We start from the raw sequence: 25,575 nt of genomic DNA on the forward strand, positions 1-25,575 counted from the left end.
CATGGAATGGTGATCCAGGTGTAGTCAGAATATAGTGGACTGTCGAGTACTGCACAGGTGCCAGTGTGGAAGTCTGGCATGTGATCTCCAGGAACTGTCTGAGGAACTCTATGAACGCAGAATCACCGGTAATCATACGTATTGCTGTGCCTTCCACATGATGCACTCATCCTTGGCTTGCTACGTTGGTAGTAGTGCCGAGAAAGCGTCGGTGACGAGGTCAGGCAAGAATTAATAAAACGATAAAAAGTCCGCTCTGTATATGGGGTGCGTCACGTCGGCTACGAACTGCCATTCAAATTTCCCGCCGTAGGCCGAAGTTCAACACTAATGTGAAACAACCGTAAGTTGCGACTGTAGAACCATTGGCGGCGAAAAGGTAGGAGTCATCACAGTTGCTATGTGGCAGATGGACAGATAGATAGAATGACATTTCAGCACCTGTGTCTACCAAATACTGTAACCTTGTGCCATGTTCCATTACAAACAGGCGACGGCTGCCGTCTGGAAAGACAGTGGCCTCATCACTGGCTTCCTGCTGAGTTTCCCTGTTCGCACAGCAAGCTCTTCAGAACCATATCGGCGGTGGTACCAACAAACTCTTGTGACGAAGATGAGCGGCTGCACTTTCCTGGTGAGCTGTGGCGACGACATCGGCGACTGGCAGGCTGGGTCAATATCGCAGTGAGCTCGGAAACCTGTGCTTGTTGCGCGGCGAGGGTGTTCTCTGCCTGAGGCCTGGGCAAACAGTTACGGCCCACGCGGACGGATACATTTCCGCTAAACAATCCGCTGTTTGTGCGAGTGCATATAGATCGCCGGAGCACACTATAAATACCTTCTGTGTATCGGGTGGCAGGCGTGAAAACCAAATATTTCGCAGAATGTCATCACTGAATGCTAATGTGCGCAGCAGGCCTAGTAGCTGCGACGGGGAGCGATCGCCCGGCTCTTCAGTGCAGTGTAGTTTTTCCAATCTCTTCGCCTCAGACTGCGAGAGCCGGGTAATCAGGGCGTTTTAAATGGTTAAGTAATGATCAGTGCTCGGTCGTGACGCCAGAATGTCTTGCACTTCTGTAGCCATATCTTCACTGAACGCAGCAACTACATAAGTGTACTTCGTGTCATCCGCAGTTACATGCGCTAGCACAAACTCACTTTCTAGTTGCGCAGACTTCTGCTCGGGATTCTCTTGCCAAAACGGGGATGACTTCACTGTCACGCGATTAACTACTGCGCCACTAGACACGTCTACAGTTGATGATGGATCTGATATTGTGGAGTTTCTGTGGACTCGGGGGCGGGAGATGCGCGACGCAGTTGATGCGAATGTTTGTACTTAGCCGAACGCGGCACGATACAAGCGTCAGTGGCCACCAGAGATCACGTCGGGGTCACCAATTGCTGCGTGGCTAGATAATTAGCATTATTAAAATATCAAAACTAAACCGTAGTACGTACGACTCCGTTAAATAGCACATTCAACGATAGAATAAAACATACATAAGACAAAGAGAAAACATAAGTCAGTGATTGCGCCGAACATAATCATTAAAACAGTCGTCACTTCCGCGTAGCATTACACTACACATCAGTATAAAAGCATGTAAAATTTTTTGCGAATCTGTTCTAACCTCGTTGGAATCAGATTGAATGTTATCGCAGACGTTCTGCATGGAACATCGCTGGATTGTTGTTATTTTGAGTGTATAAGTCACTCGTTTGTTTTGGGAGTGTTCGAGGTTTTTCTACGACGTATTTTGTGTCCAATCTTCAATGGCTAATACCGACGATCATGAGATGCGACAAGTATCCGAAATGTTTGATGAAGGTCTTCAAATTTACAAGAAATTGGACAAAATAGACGAACCAACGAATAGTAGCTCAGTTCAGGTAAGTACACATAAAACAGCTTTTTCTTTTCTTTTTTTTTAGCATTTTAAGCACATCATATCATCGTGTATTCTGAAAGAAACAACAGGCCTTGCGTATAACCTTGCCGCGTTGTATGGTTGAGCGTGGTGAAACTAGGTATCTTATGTACAGGTGAATTGTGATTTATTCGTTTCAAAGTGTACATACGCTAATGATTTTATTAGAGTACATGAAACATGTCAAAAAGATATAATACAGCTTCATTTCTATAAAACTATAGTTAAATAGTGGCAGAAGTATTTCAACATTAATGTGATGTTTCTGCGAAAAGACAGCTACTTTTACTCAACAAGATTAGTGATAAACTACTACATCCTGCTCAGATAAAATGTTCATCCTTAATGAAATCTTCACCCGAGTTTCAGCACCCCTGAAACAGAGTATCATGTAGCTTTGTTTTCGCTGACTCTAGCTTCGCACTCAGAACGTTTTTTCCCTTTGAGTTTCTAGTAAATTTTCATACCCATATACTGAGAGTGAGCAAGCATTCTAAATTGCTACTTACAAAGACGATAATACCACAGATATGTGGGGAAGGAATGTTCAATGATTGGAAGATTTTTAAATTATAAGTTACATGATTCTCTTGGAGGTACAGCATACGTTTCTAATTATGTTTTCTGCTGTTTCATTGTAAGCAATATGTTGCTAGAGCTTCCCCAAAACAGAATGGCGAATCTTATAACTGATTGGATGTATTTATAATATGAAATTTTACTTGTATCCATGTCGGTGGCATAAGGCAATTTTATTTACTACACAAATGCAAAGCTACGTAATTTGTTGAATACATACTCAATATGTTTACTCCTAATTAAATTCTTATCGAGTTTTAATCGTAAGAATTTTCAGAGAATTCATTCTTCTAGATGTTGCTTTTCTTATGACATATTTTAATTTCCTGAGATTTTGACTGTTTTGATCAGAACTGGATCATATGGGTTTTTGGGAAGTTTTTGGTTAACCACTAAGCTGAAACCATGTGTTTAGATAATGTTTATATTCATCATGCTGACAAGGATGTTTACTGCCTCATAGTCTTCAATTTATACAGACGTATCATCTGAAAATAAAACCGACGTGGCATTTATGTGGATCGGTAGATTATTAATGGAGAACAAGAACAAATAGGTTGTAGAATACAGCTGTGAGGGACATTGTTTTACTGTTTACCATTTGGAAAAAAACAATTTGCTACATTTGAAGAGACACACTCTCTTTGTTTTCTGTTGCATAAGGTAATTACATCCACACTTGTTTGTCTTGCAGAGCCTCATCAAGAAAGCAATGCATATTCTGGAGGACGCTACAAGACTGATATCATTAGCGGGTGTTTTTAGTTCAAATGAAGCTTTGGAAGAAATTGCTACAAATGATATTAAGTACCTACTCTTACCGGCACTTTTAGGCGGTCTGGCTTTGAAATTGTGCGTGGACGACCGCCTAGAAGTCATTAATACAGCAGAAGTATATTTTCGTGACTTTCTTACACGATGCAAGGACTATGGTGTTATTGATATAGAAGTACCGCAACCTTCACAACAAGACGATGACAAAGTGGTCTCGCCAGTTGGGCCTCACTCAAGTAATCTCATCGACATGGCAATCAAGAGAAACACGAAACTCCAGAGGTATAAAGAGCAGAAAGAATTACAAAAGAAACTGGAACTTCTGGGGAAGGAAATGGAACAAAGTAATGTAGACGAAGAAGTGAAGCGTAACTTTTACATAACATTGATAAAGTGTTTTGCTAATCAGGCTGTGGATGAGCTGAATAATATTGAAATGGAGAAACCATTAATTGCACACATGGCTCAAGTCAGAAAAGGTGCTCCGTTAGGAATTGAAGGGGAGAAGTCCAGAAAAGTGCGTGCTCCTCAAAAGCCACTCAAGCCCATAATTATCACAAAAGACGAAGTGCAGAAGAAGGTATTTGGAGCTGGGTATCCCAGTCTTCCCGTTATGACGGTTGAAGAATTTTATGAAAAGAGAGTCAAGGATGGAGAGTAAGTTGCACTATTCTCCATTGTACCATACATCTTAGATCTTTAGGAGTGCATTAAGAGTTCATTTGGTAATGTGCATGTTTCCCTCCCTTCTGTCTCTCTCTCTCTGTATGTATGTGTGTGTGTGTTTTCTTTCACGATATTGCCATTCTGTTTGGTCTTCCAGATACCATATTACCATTTGGAAAAAAACAAAAAAAAATTGGTAGTTGTCTGGAGATTTACAGCAATTGTTGGGTAGTGTGTCTAGTTTTTCTGATCAAAAGTGTGTTCCTGGTTACACATTTGAGTCTAGTGAATAACCCGGGCAATCATTTTTTTCTTTGTAATATAATGTTTTATGTAACATAGAAACCATTTAGAATGTTTTTGTTTATATGTTTAATAGTTGCAGATGACAATTGTGTCTGTTGTTTAGCTCGCAATATGTTATTTATTTCTTGTGGATTGACTCATGTAGATGATGATCCATTCAGGAGAAATATGTTTGGAATTGTGTTGTGTGGTAGACCTACATGTGACCTTTTTCTGGAGTTGTGATGAGACTGAACTGTAGCACACTCCAATATCTAAGTTAGTTTGGAAGGTTATAGCTTTCTTGTGATGTGGTTAGTCCAATGAAAGTGTTGTGACAGTAGTATCATAGGAAATAATGAAGTGTCCAATTCCACCCATCTGCTTTGACCCATGTCGCCTGAAATATGGCAGAAACAACCATACACTACGACTCCAATATGGCGCCTATGACGTCATTACGTAAACATGACAACAAACACCAAAATACATCGAAAAACCAACACACACACACCTTCCACAAAATACCTAATCAAACTAATGGGACAAGCGTGGGAAATTGGGGTTTTAGGGTGAGGACAAACTAAATATAAACACACGTCACTAAACCAAATGACAAAAAAACACTAAAATAACAAGACCCCATAACCTTCCCAAATTTCACTACACACAAAATCCACTGGAATCAATCACTTCCCTTAAGCTATATAGATCAACAGAAACAACTGATACCACACTAGGACTCTCAAAAATTTGACCACCACAACATTTAATCCTACCACAAAAAACACCTAGAAAATCAAAATAGGAATCGAACACTTCCCTTGACCTATATAGGTCAACAGCAACTACCGATACCACACTATAAATCTCAAAACTTTCACCACCACCACGCTTAATCCTACCACAAACAAAAAAAAGTAGAAAATCAAAATTGTAATCGTACACTTCCCTTTACCTGTTATCCTTACGACATATAGCCGTCCCTGGTCAGAGATGCCAGAACTTAAGTAAGCCTCATTTCTTCATGACACACTGAACACTTCACAACTTCAGCCTACCCTGGTCAGAGACGCCAGAACTTAAGTAAGCCTCATTTCTTCATGACACACTGAACACTTCACAACTTCAGCCTACAGGCCGAATAGCTGAAGAAATTTTATTAGAGACAACGGACCGTCCCCCATCATTGCCGACAACCAATAGCTGTTGACCTTGTCAGTCATATCCATACCTACCAAAGACATAAACAAAGGAATTTACCAAAATTCGCACACAGTGAACAGAAAAAAAAACTACAATAACGTCGACATCACAAAACCAAAATCGTTAACTAACTGAAAAACATTCCGCTGAAAGCACAATCACCACCGATACCACACACGTTGCAATGCTACAATGCAAGTGAACCCCATACACCACATAACACGCTACCCATAAACACACCACCAGAGAGCACCACTGATCACATCAAAACGACACCTACAAACACGCCACTCTCACAAACTAAACTCCGTGCTGTTGTGATGTCGCACACCACAACAGCCTTACATCACGTGTCAAAGCCGATGGGTGGGATCGGAAGCTTCCGTCACCCCGTTTCATATACCTTACACATAACTACATTTATGACACTATTCAGAAAGCCTGTTTTTCCACTGTGGTTTAATGTTTCCAGCTTTTGGCACGTTTGAAGGCATTAATAACAAGACCACCATTTCTGGTGGTTTTATTAGTTCATCAGATTTTATTTTGCTGATGTATTTTTGTTGTAGTAACCTCAACCGTGGGTTTTCTCTTGAGGCTCATATCTCTGCCTTGTTAATGACATGAATGGTCTTTTGCCATTGGATCTTGTTTATAACTAATCCCACGCATTTTCCTATGCAAGCTGTTTCAATAATTAACACGGCATTTGTCATGTGAGGTGTATCTAATTTAGTCAATTTTTTTGTGGACTTCCACTTCAGTTACAGTGAAGCTACTTCAGTTTTTGCACATGAATGGTAACAACATAGAGAAAGAAGCAATAAATAAATCATTAAATAAATGCTAATCACTCTTTGAATGAAAAATATACATTGTTGGAGGGATAGTATGTTTCCCATATTGAATGTTACTGAGGTCCTTTCTGTTTGTATTAGCATTAATTATCAGAGCAGGAATATTGGGAAACTGACAGAATCATTTGTATTAAAGCAAATGTAAATGATATCAGAAATTGAATGAAACTATATAGTTCCAAAGACCTTTTCATGTCTCAAACATCATGATGTATATATGCAGATTGAAGCAATGAGTGAAAATCTGTACTGAAGCCAAGATGTTTGAGACTTGAAAAGGTCTTTTGAATAGTTTCATTTGATTGAAGCACCTATGTCTGGGTTTCAGGCAGGACCCCCATTTTGTTTGATGCTATTCAAATAGAGTTGGCGAACCTCTGCAGTGCTGTTAAAGTTTAGGGAGAATACCAAGTGGGCTCAGTTGTGAATGAGAATTTGTGTAGAGGAGGGAGGCATGCTAGTGTAGTCCATGCAGTTGTGCGAAGCCACTGTGCGAGGGTGGTGTGGTGGTTGGGTTCATCTGCCTACTGAGCAGGAGACCTAGATTTGAATCCTGGCCGTGGTACAAATTTTTGTTTGTCACTTTGGTCTGAATATACAATTCAGGGTCCTCTGTTGCCAAGTGTCTCGTGTTCTGTGAATTCACACGACTGGAAAGATGAAACCATGCTTCATTATTCATGATCTAATGGAAAGGATCTAACAAGCCATCATTGATGTCATACAAAAGCCACATGCAGTGGTCTACATGTTTCTGTCATCCTCCCATAATTGCTGCAGACCTGCTGCACGATATGGCTTCAAATTAAGACTTCTCAAAACCCGCTGGCAGCTCCTCCTACTTACATGCACCTTTCGGACCAGTTTCTGTGTAGACTTCTATTGGCTATGAATAATTCTGTGGCGAATGTCTGCGATACTTCCAGTATGCGAATTGAAGGAATTCTTTGTCAATTTATATTTTGCACAGATCAGTATGTGCGCCAGTTTTTATACAGACTCTGTATTGTTCTCTTTGCTGGTAGTATTTACCTGGATGCTTAATACTGAAAATTTCATGAGTTTCAGTAGTCTTACATGTTTCCACATATGCTTCCACAACTTTAATTCTTTCATCTATCTTGAAAGTAATTTTGTAGGCCGCAAAGAGAAACGTCTAACTTCACTGATGAAATAAACTGAAATGTTGAGAGAAAAATGCTAACAATAGATTATTGCATAAAACTGTCCATTGTTGTAGCTATTTACTCTGTTTCAGAAGTCGAAATATTGCATTCACTTTCAAAGGGCGGCGATCTACTTTTAACTGTGCTACCCTGTATATATTATTTCAGAAGTGATTAGTACCTTGCATTATCACTGGATTAATGTTTAGTTTCTAAATTACTTTTGTATCTGTTATATAAGTTGAACAAATGGAAGGAAGTTCAGGGTTTTAATCTAATTTATGGTAAGGTTATAATGACTGAGCACAAACTTTCTTCAAAGGATCCACTCCAACACTCACTGCAATCAATTTAGAGAGACCTTGGGGAAACCTAAAGCTGATGGTGTAACAGACATTTGAGCTTTGCTGCTCTTGGATAAACACTCATGATTTTACCAGTGCATTAGCAAGCTCAGTGGAAAGTATTCCATTTCATTCCTAAGAGAAATGTTCCCATGAATTTCACATTTTTTAATCCAGTGTGACTAGAAAATTATTGACTCTTGCCAGCCTTTATATTTAAAACTTGTGCCTTACGCTACACTTCTCTGTAGTTGCACAGCCCATGGCCTAGCTATGTGAATAATTTACAGTTGTACATAACTGAAAATCTTTCTGTCAGATCAGCTTTTAATCAAAAAGCATTACTTAGTTTTGTTTCCAGGAAAAGTTTGAAATCAATTATATGTGTCATTATTACTCATTAGCTTAGTGTTTTACTTTGAAATTTAATGAATTTTTCATTGAAATAACTGTACAGTAGAATTCTGTTGGAAAATTGTAATACAAATCTTGTGAGAACCTGTGCTCAGAAATACATTTAGACTTATTGGGATGCGATAGAGAATTTTGTGGTATGGTTTCACTTTTACTTACTGTTTGAACAGATTGCTCATCAACTACTAGATTCCCTTTTTTGTTTTAGTTTCCAAGAACGGGATTGGGGCCAGATTTGAAAATCAATTTTCATTTCACAATAGCTATACCTTCCTAAGTGAGTTTTTTCCTCCTGTAAATGACTGTTATGTGTTTAATGGATAATTTATTAATAAACACCAACCTCCCTAAGAACATTAACATAACTCTTGAGCACCAGCACTATAATTTTCAACTGTACCTCTAATGACTTAGATATGAGTGACTGGAAGGTGATGTATTTCATGTCATGGTAACACCAGATATTATTTTGCAACAATAACATTATTTTTGAGTATAATAGTAATGTAAATACAACTCAGTTTCATATAACATTTGATGTAGAATCTAATGACTTTAGGATGTGTAGTATTGTGTCAGGTCTAAAAACAAAATATCATTAGATTTTGCACAATGTCTTTCAATCATTGTAGGAAATTGTACTGTGGAAAATAATCCTTAGCTGGCCATTAACAATTCTAGGGCCCTCTGTCATACAGTCTTACAGAAAAACAACAATAAAGTCTCCACCAACCATGATTCTCCAATTAACTCTGCAAAACTTCATTAAAACTATTTCTAACTGCTTTATGAGTCTTAGGATACTTCTTGCAGGTGGCCTGTAAACTGCTAGTACTACAGTTTGCATGTTTTCTAACCCATTATTGAGGTACAACTGTCAAAAAGTATGCTATTATTGTAGTTTGCACCCCCCATTCCCTCCCACAAACTGTCACTCGGTATACACCACAGTTAAGAGCACATACTAAACAGCCTTGCCTGTGGCTTACACAAACCATATTTAGTAATAAGTATCACTTAAATGAAATGTATGGGAAAAATTCGAAGTAGGTATTAAAATCCATGGAGAAGAAATAAAAACTTTGAGGTTCGCCGATGACATTGTAATTCTGTCAGAGACAGCAAAGGAGTTGGAGGAGCAGTTGAAGGGAATGGACAGTGTCTTGAAAGGAGGATATAAGATGAACATCAACAAAAGCAAAACGAGGATAATGGAATGCAGTCGAATTAAGTCGGGTGATGCTGAGGGAATTAGACTAGGAAATGAGACACTTAAAGTAGTAAATGAGTTTTGCTATTTGGGGAGCAAAATAACTGATGATGGTCAAAGTAGAGAAAATATAAAATGTAGACTGGTAATGGCAAGGAAAGCGTTTCTGAAAAAGAGAAATTTGTTAACATCGAGTATAGGTTTAAGTGTCAGGAAGTCGTTTCTGAAAGTATTATTTGGAGTGTAGCAGTATATGGAAGTGAAACATGGACGATAAATAGTTTGGACAGGAAGAGAATAGAAGCTTTCAAAATGGTGGTGCTACAGAAGAATGCTGAAGATTAGATGGGTAGAGAACATAACTAACAAGGAGGTATTGAATAGAATTGGGGAGAAGAGGAGTTTGTGGCACAACTTGACGAGAAGAAGGGACTGGTTGGTTGGACAAGTTCTGAGGCATCAAGGGATCACAAATTTAGCATTGAAGGGCAGCGTGGAGGGTAAAAATCGTAGAGGGAGACCAAGAGATGCACACACTAAGCAGATTCAGAAGGATGTAGGGTGCAGTAGGTACTGGGAAATGAAGGAACTTGCACAGGATAGGGTAGCATGGAGAGCTGCATCAAACCAGTCTCAGGACTGAAGACCACAACAACAACATGGGAAAAACTTCAAATTAAAGAAAACACTGATGAACAACTACTGGTCAAGTGAGCACTTTTCCCTGCAGACTACTTGCCCCAGTAAGTGTTCTACGTAAACACATATATTTACATGTTACATATGTTCTGGAAAAATTCACATTTGGGGGCAGAAATCCCACATACCCTCGATTAAAAGAGACTTGCTAAGAAACTTTGGAGTTAAAACTGCTTGACCTGGTATCCAGAATATGTGAGACAGGTGAAAACAGACAGACTACAAGAAAATACAATATCCCAATTCCAAAGAAGACAGGTGCTGATACTACTGACCAAACTATCAGTTTAATTAGTCATTATTGCAGAATACTAATGTGAACTATCTGCAGAAGAATGGAACGACTAGTAGAGGGCAGTGTGGGGGAAGGTAAATTTGGGTTCTCGATAAATGTGGGCACATATAAGGCAATAATGACCTTCTGTTGGTAAATGTGTGTGTGTGTTATGTGAGTATGCACACGTGTGCGTATGTGTAGACTACAGACAAGGAGCATGGTACTCCTCCCCCCTCCTGAGGTTGATACGACTTTCTACACACTTTGTGTGAAACTGTAAACAATGTGTTCTGTATTGGCTGTAGGCAGCTATATGAACAATTTGCAGTATGTGAGTGCTCTGAATGGGCGATATTGAGTATCAAGCAGAGTTTAAGTTCTTCTAAGAAATAGTTGATGGCAACCAAAATTAATATGAAGTTTGTAAATGTGTATGTTGACTCTTCTCCTTGAATTTCCACCATGGGGAAATGGGCTGCTGAGTTTGAACAAATCATGAAAGTGCTCAAGATGATCCACATGAGGAACACAATGAACATCAAAGGTCGTAGAAAAAGTGTGGGCTGTGATATTGGAAGATCAGGCTGTGAAGGTGTATGAAATTTCAAAGATTGAAGGGATTTTTAAAGACTATATTGGCTCTGTTTTACCATGAAGAATTGCATGTGTGAAAGCTGTGTGGGAGTTGGGTACCGCACCAGCTCGACAATTTGTGAACAGTGTTTGGCATGATTTTGTAAAAAGGAAAGTGATTTCCTACAACAGAATGTGACGGATGAAACATAATCAAAATAACAGTCAAAACAGTGGCAAGAAGCTGATTCTCCAGGTACAAAGATGGCAAAGATGATGTCATTCAGGAAAAGTTGTGGCATTGGTGTTTTTGGATGCAAAAACAATTCTTTTCAGTCACCACCTTCAAGAAAGTAAAACAATAATTGGTAAATATTACTCTAACCTTCTAATGGATCTGGATATAAAAAATTGTAAAAGATACGTACAGTATGAAAGGAGAAAACTCCTATTTCACCGGGACAGTGCACCTGTCAACAAAAGTATCTTGGGAATGTGAAAAGTAAGGGATCTGCACTACGAAGTGTTGCAACATCCACCATATTCCTCAAATTTGGCTACTGCAGATTCCATTTCTTCCCAAAACTCATTGTCATCATGGCTGGTCAGCATTTTCTTGTCCAACCAAGAAGTGATTAAAACTGCATATCGTACTTCAGCAGGAACATGACACTGATGGAATAATCTTGCAGGAACACTGTTAGATCAAGTATACTAATATTGAACAAGATATGTAAAAGTAAAAGAAGGTTTTTAAAAGGTAAATTCTCGTTTTCATTATGAAGGTGAGAACTTTTCACATCACCCTTGTAGCCTGTCCCCCATGTTATTCAGTTTGCAAATAAAGCAAGCAGTAAAGGGAATTAAGGAGAAATTCTATGTCATATATAGAAGTGGAGCATGCACAATAAATAATTCTGATAAGAAGAGTGTATAAAAACTTCTTAATTGTGGTGTTACAAAAAATGTTGGTTAGATTTATGGAATTACTAATGAGGTTTTATTGGATTCAGAAGAAAAGAGCTCTACAGCCCAACTTGACTAAAAGAATGGGTAAGTTGATAGGACACATCCTGAAGCATAAAAGAACAGACAGCAGGGCAATTTAGCAAAGTATGATGGCTGAAAATTATAAGAGCGAGACTAAGGCTTGAATACAATAAGCAGGTTCAACTGGGTGTAGGGGGTAGTTGTTATGCAGAGATGAAGTATTGTGGAGATCTGCATCCAACCAGTCTTTGGACCCAAGATTTAAACAAAGCTTATGTCATTGTTAATTCTACAAACAGTAGAGGAGTTATTACTACATTACCACAAACGAAACTTTGTTTCATCCACCAGTTTCATTAAAAGCAGACAATTTATGGAATTTGAAACTTTCTGCTTGGATTCCTTGCAATTAGAGTGTACTGAAAAGTCATTATACAATAGACAAGTTTTGTAAGCTGTCCAAAGTGTGAATTGAGAGGACAGCTACTTTGACAGACATACATTCTGCAAATCACTATGAATTTGGTTAAAATGTGTGTGTTCCCAAACTGTTGTTATGTCATTAAAATGTGAATTTGAACAACAAAAAAAGTGCGTATGCTGTGTTCTGTGCTGTCCAACACTGGATGAGTGAGAATGCAAATCATTACAGAAGGTGTCTAAAAAGTTCAGTTGTACTATCGGATAAGAATCCCTTAACTTCCACTCTTCCCCCTGCTTTCAGTGAAATGTTGGGAAGCAGTGAGATGATTTGTCCTGCTAATGAATAGTTCCCATTGTTCCTTCGCAGAACATTATCATATGTAATAAATAGATCACAAATCATATGTATTTTACTTTCTGTATGTACATTGTACAACAGCTTATTTTTGCTTGTAAGGCAGTCAAAAGACCTGCCTTCCAATGGCCTTAGGTCCTCTCTCTCTCTCTCTCTCTCTCTCTCTCTCTCTCTCTCTCTCACACACACACACACACACACACACACACACACACTCACTTGCATGTACATGTTATTGGACCTTTGTACATTTACCATGGTTTGTTTTATTCCAGTTTCCCTGATCCTACCCAAGCAAAGGCTTTAAGCCTTCAAGACGTGGCTGCTAGAGAGAATGCAAATGAACTGGCAGAACAAGAAGAAATTAAGAAAGAACTGGCAATAGAGAAGGACGAAGAAGAAGCATTGAGAAGAGCAAGAGAATGGGATGAGTTCAAAGATGAGCATCGTAGGGGGTGGGGTAACAGAATGAATCGCAGTTAAGATAAAGCATTGCTCTGAGCCAGATGCTAAACTTCAGGATTTGCTGAACAGATGATTCAGGACAGCATATTGATTTGTGTACATTGTGGGCTATGTCCAGATGTTTCTTTAATAAAAATGTCTAGGTGGACGATGAAAAAATGTGTGTGTGTTTCATAAGCATGGAAGGTTATATAATAATTGAAAATAAAGTAATTTAAAAACAAAATAACGTGGTTTATAATGTTCTATGTAATTGTTACCATGCCCTATATACATGCTTGTGTGGATGAAAGGAGAAAAATTTGCAAAGAGGTTCTTTCTTTGTTTTCTAACATTTCAAGAAAGATGAAATTGAAAGACAAAATAGTTTTGTATTGTTTACGACATGTTGTTTTCCCTTACAAGCCTGAAACATGATTGTGATAAGTGCGCACACACACAGTCAGATGTAAGGTGAGTAACTAGAAACTGAAAGTGAGTACTAAGTTACAAATACACAAACCAACAGTCAGTATACATAGTAAATATTAGCATTGAAGTACAAGGTTATTATGAATGAGTGAAGCAATTTCACAGATTTGCTGTAGCTATATTATTTGACGTATTGTGACATGCACATACATAGAACATACAAAAAACGCAGAAAGAAAGCTTTTTTTACAAGTGCTCCATATGTGCTCTGCTCCCCTACTGATCTTGCAGATATCTTGTCAATAATCAAGTTCTTCGCATGTTTGTCATAGCATCTCTTTGTAAATCTGTTCAAAATCACTGTTGGTGTGAGCTTGCAGTTCTTATAGCTTTGTTAGTAGAGGAAGCCTAAATATCAAGTCTTTCACATAACCCCACAGAAAAAGTCACATGGAGTTAGGTTGGGAGAGTTTAGAGGCCATGACATGAATTACTGATCATCAACCCTACCATGACCAATCGATTGGTTTCTTAATTATGAATTTATGAACATTATGACGGAAGTGGGGTGGAGCACCATCCTGTTGGTAGATGAAGTCCATACTGTTGATCTCCAGTTGTGGCATGTGGCAATGTTCCACCAGGTCCAGATATATGTCAACTGTTTTTTCTCTCACTGTAGGCCAACCTGTTGATTTCCCTTGCAGAAGCAACGTAAAGCTTTAAACTACGCATGCCTTCACTGAGTGGATTTGGCAATTGGTGGATTTTTGTAGAACCTCGTTCTGAAGTGTCATTCATTGATGTGAACACATTTCAAGCACAACATATGCTTTCTCAGTGCCTGTCACCATCTTGCCTCACTGCTCACTCCTGCACTCTCAGGGTAGAAGTCTGAAGTGTGGTTGCAAATATACAAAATTTGAATTTTTTTGTGCAAGTGTTGAGTTCTCTAACAGTATGTCAATTAATGTAGTTATAGTAAATATATGAAATCACTCCAATCATTTATCCTCCCATGCTGCTTACATACCTATACATTTATGAAATTTTGTTGTGTGTTCATAGTGGGTGATAAGTGTGTATCACGTCGTTGTTGCTGATTTTCATAGAACTTGATTTGTTGCAGAGTCCAGCCTGTCACAAGTGCCTAAAACACAAGAAAATCCCTTCTTGACTGTAGTTTTATACAATATTATTTGTGCTAATTTTATTACCTATATTTAAAAAGGTCCCATTATTTACTGAAAGAAATGTCCAACACTTATACTGTCCAGTAGGAATTTTTGAATACAATATGTGTTTAAGAATTTTTTTTTTTAACATTTAGTGATTTTGAGCAAGGATTCATTTGTCACTCTAAAAGTTTAAAAAGCTAGAAAGAGAGGTGTAATATTTACTTCCTTCATATCCTTTCATTCATCTTAATTTCATTCCACCTTCTTCTCACTGTAGACTCCTTTCCAATTTTTTGCCTCCCCTCTTTAGTTACCAATGGCCTGCCATTTTTTTAGCAAACAACAACTTAAATTCCTGTTTTTCCCTTTGTTAACTCAGTTCCTTCCTTGCACCAAGGGACCCTATTGATGTGAGATTCTGAATGACTTTTTCTTCATTATAACAAAACTCTTGTTTATCTATTCTACTTAAGGAAGCATTACTTCTGAAAGTTACCGTAGAAATGTTTGGGGCCCTCTGGTTCTGAGCTAAGTAAAAGACTTGAAGCAGAGACTTGGAAGATTCTGTGAAAAGCTATGCTGTGATTTCCTGGGCTTGCACAATAGGTTTGAGAATTGTAAGTGTCACCCTAAATGGGTCAGGAGTGCACTACACATAAAGGTTGCGACATAGTGGCTTACAAGTTTTCTTTTTCTTTTTTTAAGCTTAGGTAAGTACTGGGAGATGAAGAAGCTTGCACAGGATAGAGTAGCATGGAGAGCTGCATCAAACCAGTCTCAAGACTGAAGACAACAACAACAACAACAAGTGACACTCTGACTCTCCACCCCTTTCAGATAACAATAGGTGTAGGAGAGCCCCAAATATGCAGGCCGGTGTGGCTGAGTGGTTCTAGGCACTTCAGTCTGGACCTGTACAACCGCTACGATCGCAGGTTCAAATCCTGCTTCAGGAATGGATGTGTGTGATGTCCTTAGGTTAGTTCGGTTTAAGTAGTTTTAAGTTCTGGGGGACTGATGACCTCAGATGTTACGTCCCATAGTGCTCAGAGCCATTTTGAGAGCCCAAAGTATAATGGTAAGAGTCGAAGAAATGGTCCCCACAAATGAAACAAATAAAATATTCCCAGGAAAGTCCCAGAATTTTAAGCAAGCTGGCCAAAACCCAAAACTGACAGCACTGTGATTTATGGGGTTAATTTTAGTGTATATCATAAGGATCGAGTAATGATAGGTGGAGGTGGAATAGTCATCACAGTTGGTAAAAAACTCAAATTCACCAAGATGCAAATTGGGTCTACACGAGAGATTGTTTGGACAAAACTCATTATCAAAGATGAGCATAAACTTGTAATTGGGTCTTTCCATCAGCTGACAGATTTGCCTTCAGATGTAAGGACAAACTTCAGAAAAAAGCTTAGTTTCAATCTTCTCCAATTGTACTGTCATCATTAGAGGAGACTTAAACCAAACAAATATCAGTGTAGAAAATCACAGTTCTGTAAGTGGTGTGTGTCACAGCGCATCCTGTGGAACAGTACTAAATTATTTCTTTGAAAAATTTGTTGAACAGATAGTTCAGAAGCCCACTCGTGATGGAGATATATTAGACCCAAAGGCATCAAATAGATGTGCCTTCTTGATGTCCATATTGAAACTGGTTTAAGTGACCATTAGGCAGATGTAGCAACTATGACAACTGAAGTACAAAGGCGGCTAAATCAAACAGAAAGATTTACATATTTAGTATGTGTGGTAAACAGGCAGCCACATCACATCTCAAGGAGGAATTCAAAATGTTTATATCTCGGTAGGAACACGTAAAAGAACTACAGTACAAATTTAAAAGAATAATGGACCAAACACTGGATAAATATATACCATGTTGAACTGTTCATGATGGGAGGGCCCCTTCATGGTATACAATCACTATAAAGAAACAGTAACTTCATAATATTTGTAAAACAAAGCGTAGGGCAAAACAGAGAATACTGAATGAAATACGTTTGACTGTCAAGAGGACAATCCATGAAGTCTTGAATGACCACCATAGGTGAATCATATTGGAACTTATCTTTCAAAACTCAAAGAAATCTGGTCATGTTTAAAGGTTGTATGTGGCACCCAAGTTATTTTCCAAACACACATCCATAACACAGGAACTGATATTGTTGTTGTTGTGGTCTTCATTCCAGAGACTGGCTTGATGCAGCTCTGCATGCTACTCCATCCTGTGCAAGCTTCGTCATCTCCCAATACCTACTGCAACCAACATCCTTCTGAATCTGTTTAGTGTATTCATCTTTTGGCCTCTCTCTATAATTTTTACCCTCCACACTGCCCTCCAATACTAAACTGGTGATCCCTTGATGCCTCAGAACATGTCCTACCAACCGATCCCTTCTTCTAGTCAAGTTGTGCCACAAGCTTCTCTTCTCCCCAATCCTATTCAACACTTCCTCATTAGTTATGTGATCTACCCATCTAATCTTCAGCATTCTTCTGTAGCACCACATTTTGAAAGCTTCTATTCTCTTCTTGTCCAAACTATTTATTGTCCATATTTCACTTCCGTACATGGCTACACTCCATACAAATAATTTCAGAAATGACTTCCTGACATTTGAACCTATGCTCGATGTTAACAAATTTCTCTTCTTCAGAAACGCTTTCATTGCCATTGCCAGTCTACATTTTATATCCTCTCTACTTTGACCATCATCAGTTACGTTGCTCCCCAAATACCAAAACTCATTTACTACTTTAAGCCTTTCATTTCCTAATCTAATTCCCTCAGCATCACCCAATTTAATTTGGCTACATTCCATTAACCTCGTTTTGCTTCTGTTGATGTTCGTCTTATATCCTCCTTTCAAGGCATTGTCCATTCCGTTCAGCTGCTCTTCCAGGTCCTTTTCTGTCTCTGACAGAATTAAAATGTCATCGGCGAACCTCGAAGTTTTTATTTCTTCTCCATGGATTTTAATCCCTACTCCAAATTTTTCTTTTGTTTCCTTTACTGCTTGCTCAATATACAGATTGAATAACACCGGGGATAGGCTACGTCCCTGTCTCACTCCCTTCCCAACCACTGCTTCCCTTTCATGCCCCTCAACTCTTATAACTGCCATCTGGTTTCTGTACAAATTGTAAATAACCTTTCGCTCCCTGTATTTTACCCCTGCCACCTTCAGAATTTGAAAGAGAGTATTCCAGTCAACATTGTCAGAAGCTTTCTCTAAGTCGCCGGCAGGAGTGGCCATGCGGTTCTAGGCGCTACAGTCTGGAACCGAGTGACCGCTACGGTCGCAGGTTCGAATCCTGCCTCGGGCATGGATGTGTGTGATGTCTTTAGGTTAGTTAGGTTTAATAAGTTCTAAGTTCTAGGCGACTGATGACCTCAGAAGTTAAGTCGCATAGTACTCAGAGCCATTTGAACCATTGGCGCTACAGTCTGGAACCGAGTGACCGCTACGGTCGCAGGTTCGAATCCTGCCTCGGGCATGGATGTGTGTGATGTCTTTAGGTTAGTTAGGTTTAATAAGTTCTAAGTTCTAGGCGACTGATGACCTCAGAAGTTAAGTCACATAGTACTCAGAGCCATTTGAACCATTTTTTTCTAAGTCTACAAATACTAGAAACGTTGGTTTGCCTTTCCTTAATCTATTTTCTAAGATATGTCGAAGGGTCCGTATTGCCTCACGTGTTCCAACATTTCTACGGAATCCAAACTGATCTTCCCCGAGGTCGGCTTCTACCAGTTTTTCCATTTGGCTGTAAAGAATTCGTGTTAGTATTTTGCAGCCGTGGCTTATTAAGCTGATAGTTCGGTAATTTTCAGATCTTTTTCACATCTTTCTTTGGGATTGGAATTATTATATTCTTCTTGAAGTCTGAGGGTATTTCGCCTGTCTCATACATCTTGCTCACTAGATGGTAGAGTTTTGTTAGGCCTGGCTCTCCCAAGGCTGTCATTAGTTCTAATGGGATGTTGTCTACTCCTGGGGCCTTGTTTCGACTTAGGTCTTTCAGTGCTCTGTCAAACTCTTCACGCAGTATCATATCTCCTATTTCATCTTCATCTACATTCTCTTCCGTTTCCATAATATTGTCATCAAGAACATTGCCCTTGTATAGACCCTCTATATACCCCTTCCACCTTTCTGCTTTCCCTTCTTTGCTTAGAACTGGGTTTCCATCTGAGCTTTTGATATTCATACAAGTGGTTCTCTTTTCTCCAAAGGTCTCTAATTTTCCTGTAGGCAGTGTCTATCTTACCCCGCATGGTATGCGCCTCTACATCCTTACATTTGTCCTGTAGCCATCCCTGTTTAGCCATTTTGCACTTCCTGTTGATCTCTTTTTTTGAGATGTTTGTATTCTTTTTTGCCTGCTTCATTTACTGGATTTTTGTATTTTCTCCTTTCATCAATTAAATTCAATATCTCTTCTGCTACCCAAGGATTTACATTAGCCCTCGTCTTTTTACCTACTTGATCCTCTGCTACCTTCACTATTTCGTCTCTGAAAGCTACCCATTCTTCTTCTACTGTATTTTCCCCCCCATTCTTGTCAATCATTCCCTAATGAAGCTCTCTACCACCTCTGGTTCTTTCAGTTTATCCAGGTCCCATCTCCTTAGTTTACCACCTTTCTGCAGTTTCTTCAGTTTTAATCTATAGTTCATGACCAATAGATTGTGGTCAGAGTCCATATCTGCCCCTGGAAATGTCTTACAATTTAAAACCTGGTTCCTGAATCTCTGTCTTACCATTATATAATCTATCTGATACCTTCCATTATCTCCAGCCTTCTTCCATGTATACAACCTTCTTTCATGATTCTTGAACCAAGTGTTAGCTGTGATTAAGTTATGCTCTGTGCAAAATTCTACCAGGCGGCTTCCTCTTTCATTCCTTACTCCCATTCCATATTCACCTACTACATTTCCTTCTCTTCCTTTTCCTACTGTCGAGTTCCAGTCACCTATAACTATTAAATTTTCGTCTCCCTTCACTATCGGAATAATTTCTTTTATCTCCTCATACATTTCATCAATCTCTTCGTCATCTGTGGAGCTAGTTGGCATATAAACTTGTACTACTGTGGTACGTGTGGGCTTCGTATCTATCTTGGCCACAATAATGCATTCACTATGCTGTTTGTAGTAGCTTACCTGCATTCCTATTTTTTTTTATTCATTATTAAACCTACTCCTGCATTACACCTATTTGATTTTGTATTTATAACCCTGTATTCGCTTGACCAAAAGTCTTGTTCCTCCTGCCACCGAACTTCACTAATTCCCACTGTATCTAACTTTAATCTATCCATTTCCCTTTTTAAATTTTCTAATATTTATTTTTCTTGATTAAGGGATCTGACATTCCACGCTCCGATCCGTAGAACGCCAGTTTTCTTTCTCCTGATAACAACGTCCTCCTGAGTAGTCCCCGCCTGGAGATCCGAATAGGGGACTATTTTACCTCTGGAATATTTTACCCAAGAGGACGCCATCATCATTTATCCATTCAGTAAAGCTGCATGCCCTCGGAAAAAATTACGGCCATAGTTTCCCCTTGCTTTCAGCCGTTTGCAGTACCAGCACAGCAAGGCCGTTTTGGTTAGTGTTACAAGGCCAGATCAGTCAATCATCCAGACTGTTGCCCCTGCAACTACTGAAAAGGCTGCTGCCCTCTTCAGGAACCACATGTTTGTCAGGCCTCTCAACAGATACCCCTCCGTTGTGGTTGCACCTACGGTATGGCTATCTGTATCGCTGAGGCATGCAAGCCTCCCCACCAACGGCAAGGTCCATGGTTCATGGGAGAAGGAACTGATATTAAGGTTAGTAAAGCAGAATCAAAAATCCTGAACTCCATTTTCAAATGTCTCTTTAAAAATAAAATTTCAGGAGCATTGCCCCAATTTAATATTCAAAGCATTGCAAAGGTGAGTGATCTAAATATTGGAGATGGTGGCATCGAGAATCAGCTAAAATCACTAAAATGAAACACTAGGGCCCAGTGAGTTTTCTGTCAGATTCTACGCAAAAGTTGCAGCTGAGCTGGCACCCATTTCAACAATAATATACTGTAGATCTCTTGAATAAAGACTGCGCTCAGTGATTGGGAAAATAAAGTTACATCTGACTGAAGAAGGATAACATTAGTTTTCCACAAAACTACCACCCAGTCTCATTGATGTTCATCTGTTGTAGAACCATAGAACACATTTTGAACACAAACATAATGAGATATCTCAAATGGAATGACCTCCTCCAAAATTATCAATCTTCTAAAGCCCAGCTTGCACTTTTCTTACATGACATTTCAAAAGCCACGAATAAAGACAGTCAGGTAGGTGCAGTATTTCTTGAGTTCCAAAAAACCCTTGACTCAATAACAGACCACTGCTTATTAATGAAAGTACAGTATAATTGTATGGTGTATCAAGGGAAATTTGTGAGTCTCTTGAGGATTTGTTGGCAGGAAGGATACAGCATGGTACATTGGGTGGAGAGTCATTGACAGATATGAAAATAGCTTCAGTGTGTCCCAGGGATGTGTGTTGGGATCCTTGATGGACATGTTGTTATTAAAGACTTGCCAGAGAGAATTAACTCTTAATAATTAACAGTAACCTCACACATTTCTCAGGTGATTAATTTATCTTTGACAGAATAGTGCCTGATAAAAGCTGCACGACTGTAGAGTTCAACCTTGATAAGATTTTCAAAGTGGTGGAAAGATCGACAGCTTGCTTCAGAATTTTCAGGTTTGTAAAATTATCCACTCCTCTAAATGAAAAAAAAAAGTATCTTATGACTAAAATATCAGTGATTCAAAATAAGAATTTCATATTCTGGCAGAGGGTAGTTTTGAAGTGGGGAAGTTGGCGCAAACAATGTCACTATAATGGTGTCATATTCATATTGACTATTCACAGACACCAGTGTTGCAGGATGGCCACTTCTGCCCTCAGAATGGCCTGTGCAGGAGGCTGCAGGAATGAGATCTTCAATTACTGAGGCAATTGCACAGTTAAGAATGCTGGCTCAGTAAATTGTTCAATGTTTCTCGTACAGCATGTAGGCAACTGCAGCCCAGATACCAACTATGGCTACTGGCAGCGAGTCCACGGACAATGATAGTGGCCTTGCTGATGCAAGTGAGTTGTTCTCTGTGTGCCACACTGAGCTTACAATTGGACTAACATATCCTTTCCTTGGACCAAGATAGCTGGCAGAAGTGTGCAGACACCCTGAGTGAACACAGGATGCTCGAAGGCTGGCTGGAGTGTCAGATGATTGCACTCAATGAGAGGCCTCACCTCGGCATTACCAGCTTGAAGGCCAAAACCACCAGGGCTCTCTGACAGCTTTTAGACCAGCAGCTTTTCCTAGCTGATGGTGCTGCTCAATGTAGCTGTCATTGTTTGGCTCAGTTGACTGGCACAGAGACTACAAGGTGCTGGTAGAATTAAGTTAATGGCTGAACTGGGGGCATATATAATTTCCCCGGCTGGATGCATTGTAACAGGCTCAATTGCCATAACATAGCAAACTGTGAAACATTGCTTTACTGCTACAGCATGTAGCATTCCAGCCTACTGTCATGCTAGACCACTGTGCTGCAAAACACTGTGTCAGATTCCAGCTGCAGAATAACTCGTATGTAGGTGGCTGGTCTTCACACCCCTTGACTGGTTATGATGGCGTGCCTGAGGCTGATGCCGCAACACTAATGAAAGTCACGCTGGTACATTCAAGTTCTGGTTTGACAAGGGGGTTTAATGTCTCAGAAAATTTCAGTAATAATAATTTTAACCATAAAAAAGTAAAAGTAAGAATACATTCTAGTAAGTATAGCAGAAACTATTATCTGAGTACAATTATCAAAGCTTGTGATTTCCAAAGTTAGAAAGCGTAGTTTTTGTCTTCAAATTACCTGAGGTAGTTTTCTGGGTTGAATGACACTCAAAATGTTGACCGTCCAATGGTTACAGGAAGCTAGTAAAATTCAGTATGCTCCCCAGCTTTTATAAATGTTAGGGTGGTTGTGATACTGATTTTAAAGAGCTTGTTATAATTGTAATTTCAGCACAGTTGTACACATAGTCACATCATGAGACCTAGTTTACATGAAAATTCTCACTTTGCTACCTCAACAGTGTTACTGCTGCATACAGTAGGAAGACTCAACATCTATATTTACAAAACACCAAATTGTTGTTCTGTGTATCAGTTTTAATTGGTCAGTAGCATTCAAAAAGTGATTTAACAAATCCTTTGGCTAGGGGGAGCACAAGATTAAAATGCAAATATGCAGTGGTTTCATTTCAGAAGGAATCGGAAGCATTAAAACACTGTGCTCCATCATTAGTGAGTATGGTGTATCAGCTCAAATTGTTGGCCACTGGAGAAAAAACAGAAAAAAAAATCTGGTAAATTTGCTGAGCAGTCCTTTATTATGAGGGGAGTGGAGGCAAAGATAAAAACTCCTAAGTAGCAAAATACAGGATGTGTGTCTTGAATCCTATAGCTACAGCAAAGGCAGAGATACTGTGTGGAAAATTTAGTTGCAGGAAGAAATTATTGGCAAATGAAGATGGGCCAAATAAGTGGAAAACATGTTTTGAGGTTTTTATAAGTCAGGACCCTGTAGTTTCTCTTCATATGGAAATTTATGATACCACTTGCTTTTTAACCATCTTGGCAACTGTGTTTGGTAGTAGTATCTGATTCATTTTTATGAAAGTTATCAGCTCTCTAGCAAAGCTTTTCCTTATATATATTTTACCAGTTGTATATCAATACCTGGTTATATCATGAAAATGTTTTCCTATAAATGACACCGAAAACATGTAAAACACAACTTTGCTACTTATTGCCATTTTGTAAAGTCAAACTTACTTCAAGATAAAAGCCACATCATCATCATCATCATTTAAGACTGATTATGCCTTTCAGCGTTCAGTCTGGAGCATATCCCCCTTATAAAATTCCTCCATGATCCCCTATTCAGTGCTAACATTGGTGCCTCTTCTGATGTTAAACCTATAAAAGGCACATTTTTTTATTAATAACCAATTGATATGTCATATTGATCTCATGGCATAAAATACATAATTTTAGAAATATTCAATGTGTTTTGAGATCTTTGCTGTACCTTTCATTCTCAAAATACCTTCAAAGAATTTGCATGTGAAAATTACAACTACTAATTTGGAATTATGTTAAATCTTAAAAGATGGAAGTGGGGCACTGGCAGCTGTCAGATTTGTACATCTACAAACTGTAGCACAGTGACTCCATTCCAGAAATCCAACAGGATCTCCAGTCTGTCCAGCAGTACATTCATAAATATCCTTCAAAGTTTTGGCACGTCCCTATTGGTCAGTAGTACAGTAAGGGTTACTTCATTGGCTGCATCAGTAATTGACCATATGGCCACAAATATGGACAGGGAAAAATGTGATGTAGCTGTAAAAGATCTCGGATTGTCAGACCATCTCTGTCAAATAACAGCAACAAAATCAGGCATCGAATCATTCCCTAAATTACAAACGACATTTATCAGAAATCAAAATAAAATATTTTTCAAAAGAACTAGCAAAACAAAGCTAGGGATGAGGTGTATAAGGAAATCAATGTGAATATGAAATTCTCTAAATTTTCCACATTGTTTAAACTGAACTTTGAAAAGGCATTTCCAAAAGTATGCATCTCTGTATTAACATCTCACAAAAACAGATGGATAACAACAGGTATTAAGAAGTCCTCCCAAACACTTAAACACCTCAGTTATATGAAAAAGATTCACAATGATCCAGAATTCTTAAATTTCTATTATATATACAAAAAGTTGTATAGGAAGGTGCTGATAGCTGCAAGAAAGTAATTTAATGACAAAAATAATATATAATGCAGAGAATAAAAGGAAAGCAGTCTGGGACATTATGAAAAAGAAAATGGGGAGAGGCAAACAAACACAGAATAGTATACTCATGAGGGAGGGGGATAAGGTAATAAATGATCCACAACACTTAGCAAACTATGTAAATGAGCAATTTTCAAGTATTGCTGAGAAGTTACAGCAAAAATTCCCCAAAACAAATATAACACCTGCAGGTAATGTTGCACTCAATACAATGATGTTACTTCCAACCATAGAAAATTAAGTCAATAAAACTGTTCAGAAACTAAAAAAATAAAAAGTCAGTAGGCTTAGATGAAGTACCAGTGTGTGTTCTGAAACAATGCATAGGGATTATACAAGGCCCCTTAACAAATATAATAAATGAATCCTTCACATCAGGAACATTTCCAGAGCAGTTAAAACAGGCAAGAGTTGTACCTTTGCTTAAGTAAGGTAATGCAGAAGACAGAAAATTACCAGCCCATTTCCCTGATGTCACCATTCTAAAAAATAATAGAAACAATTATGAAAGACAGATTAATGAACTTCTTGAATAAATACAATCTTTTAAGCGAATCACAGTTTGGTTTCCGAAGTGGCAAAAATACGGAGTCAGCCATAGTATAATTCACAAAAGTTGTACTTGATGCTCTTGATAAAGGTGAGTGTGTCAAAGGCATATTTTTGGGTCTTTCTAAGGCATTTGATACAGTTGACCACAAGATTCTATTAAATAAATTAGAAGCATTGGGAATAAGAGGGGTAGCTAATGACTGGTTTCGATCATATCAAGCAGGTAGGGTACAAAGAGTAGAGTAACACATACTTCAAACAGATCTAAACATTAAGTAA

At 38.7% G+C, this 25,575-nt stretch overlaps 1 protein-coding gene across 1 annotated transcript; it reads left to right on the forward strand.

The window, feature by feature from the left end:
- The first annotated feature begins 1,677 nt into the window (after positions 1-1,677).
- On the forward strand, positions 1,678-13,440 carry LOC124594935 (immunoglobulin-binding protein 1). The gene is made up of 3 exons (XM_047133434.1): positions 1,678-1,893; positions 3,205-3,941; positions 13,025-13,440. The coding sequence occupies exons 1-3, from the start codon at positions 1,777-1,779 to the stop codon at positions 13,230-13,232; spliced, it is 1,062 nt and encodes a 353-aa protein (XP_046989390.1). The 5' UTR covers positions 1,678-1,776; the 3' UTR covers positions 13,233-13,440.
- Positions 13,441-25,575: the final 12,135 nt, after the last annotated feature.

This window comes from Schistocerca americana, chromosome 2 (genome assembly GCF_021461395.2).
Source record: "Schistocerca americana isolate TAMUIC-IGC-003095 chromosome 2, iqSchAmer2.1, whole genome shotgun sequence".
Taxonomy (NCBI): domain Eukaryota; kingdom Metazoa; phylum Arthropoda; class Insecta; order Orthoptera; family Acrididae; genus Schistocerca; species Schistocerca americana.

Bases quoted from the DNA above. Each gene is read 5' to 3' on its own strand.
- LOC124594935 (XM_047133434.1), top strand. From the start codon at position 1,777: ATGGCTAATACCGACGATCATGAGATGCGACAAGTATCCGAAATGTTT. The intron at 1,894-3,204 runs GTAAGTACACAT...TTTGTCTTGCAG, and splicing joins CGAATAGTAGCTCAGTTCAG to AGCCTCATCAAGAAAGCAAT. The intron at 3,942-13,024 runs GTAAGTTGCACT...GTTTTATTCCAG, and splicing joins AAGAGAGTCAAGGATGGAGA to TTTCCCTGATCCTACCCAAG.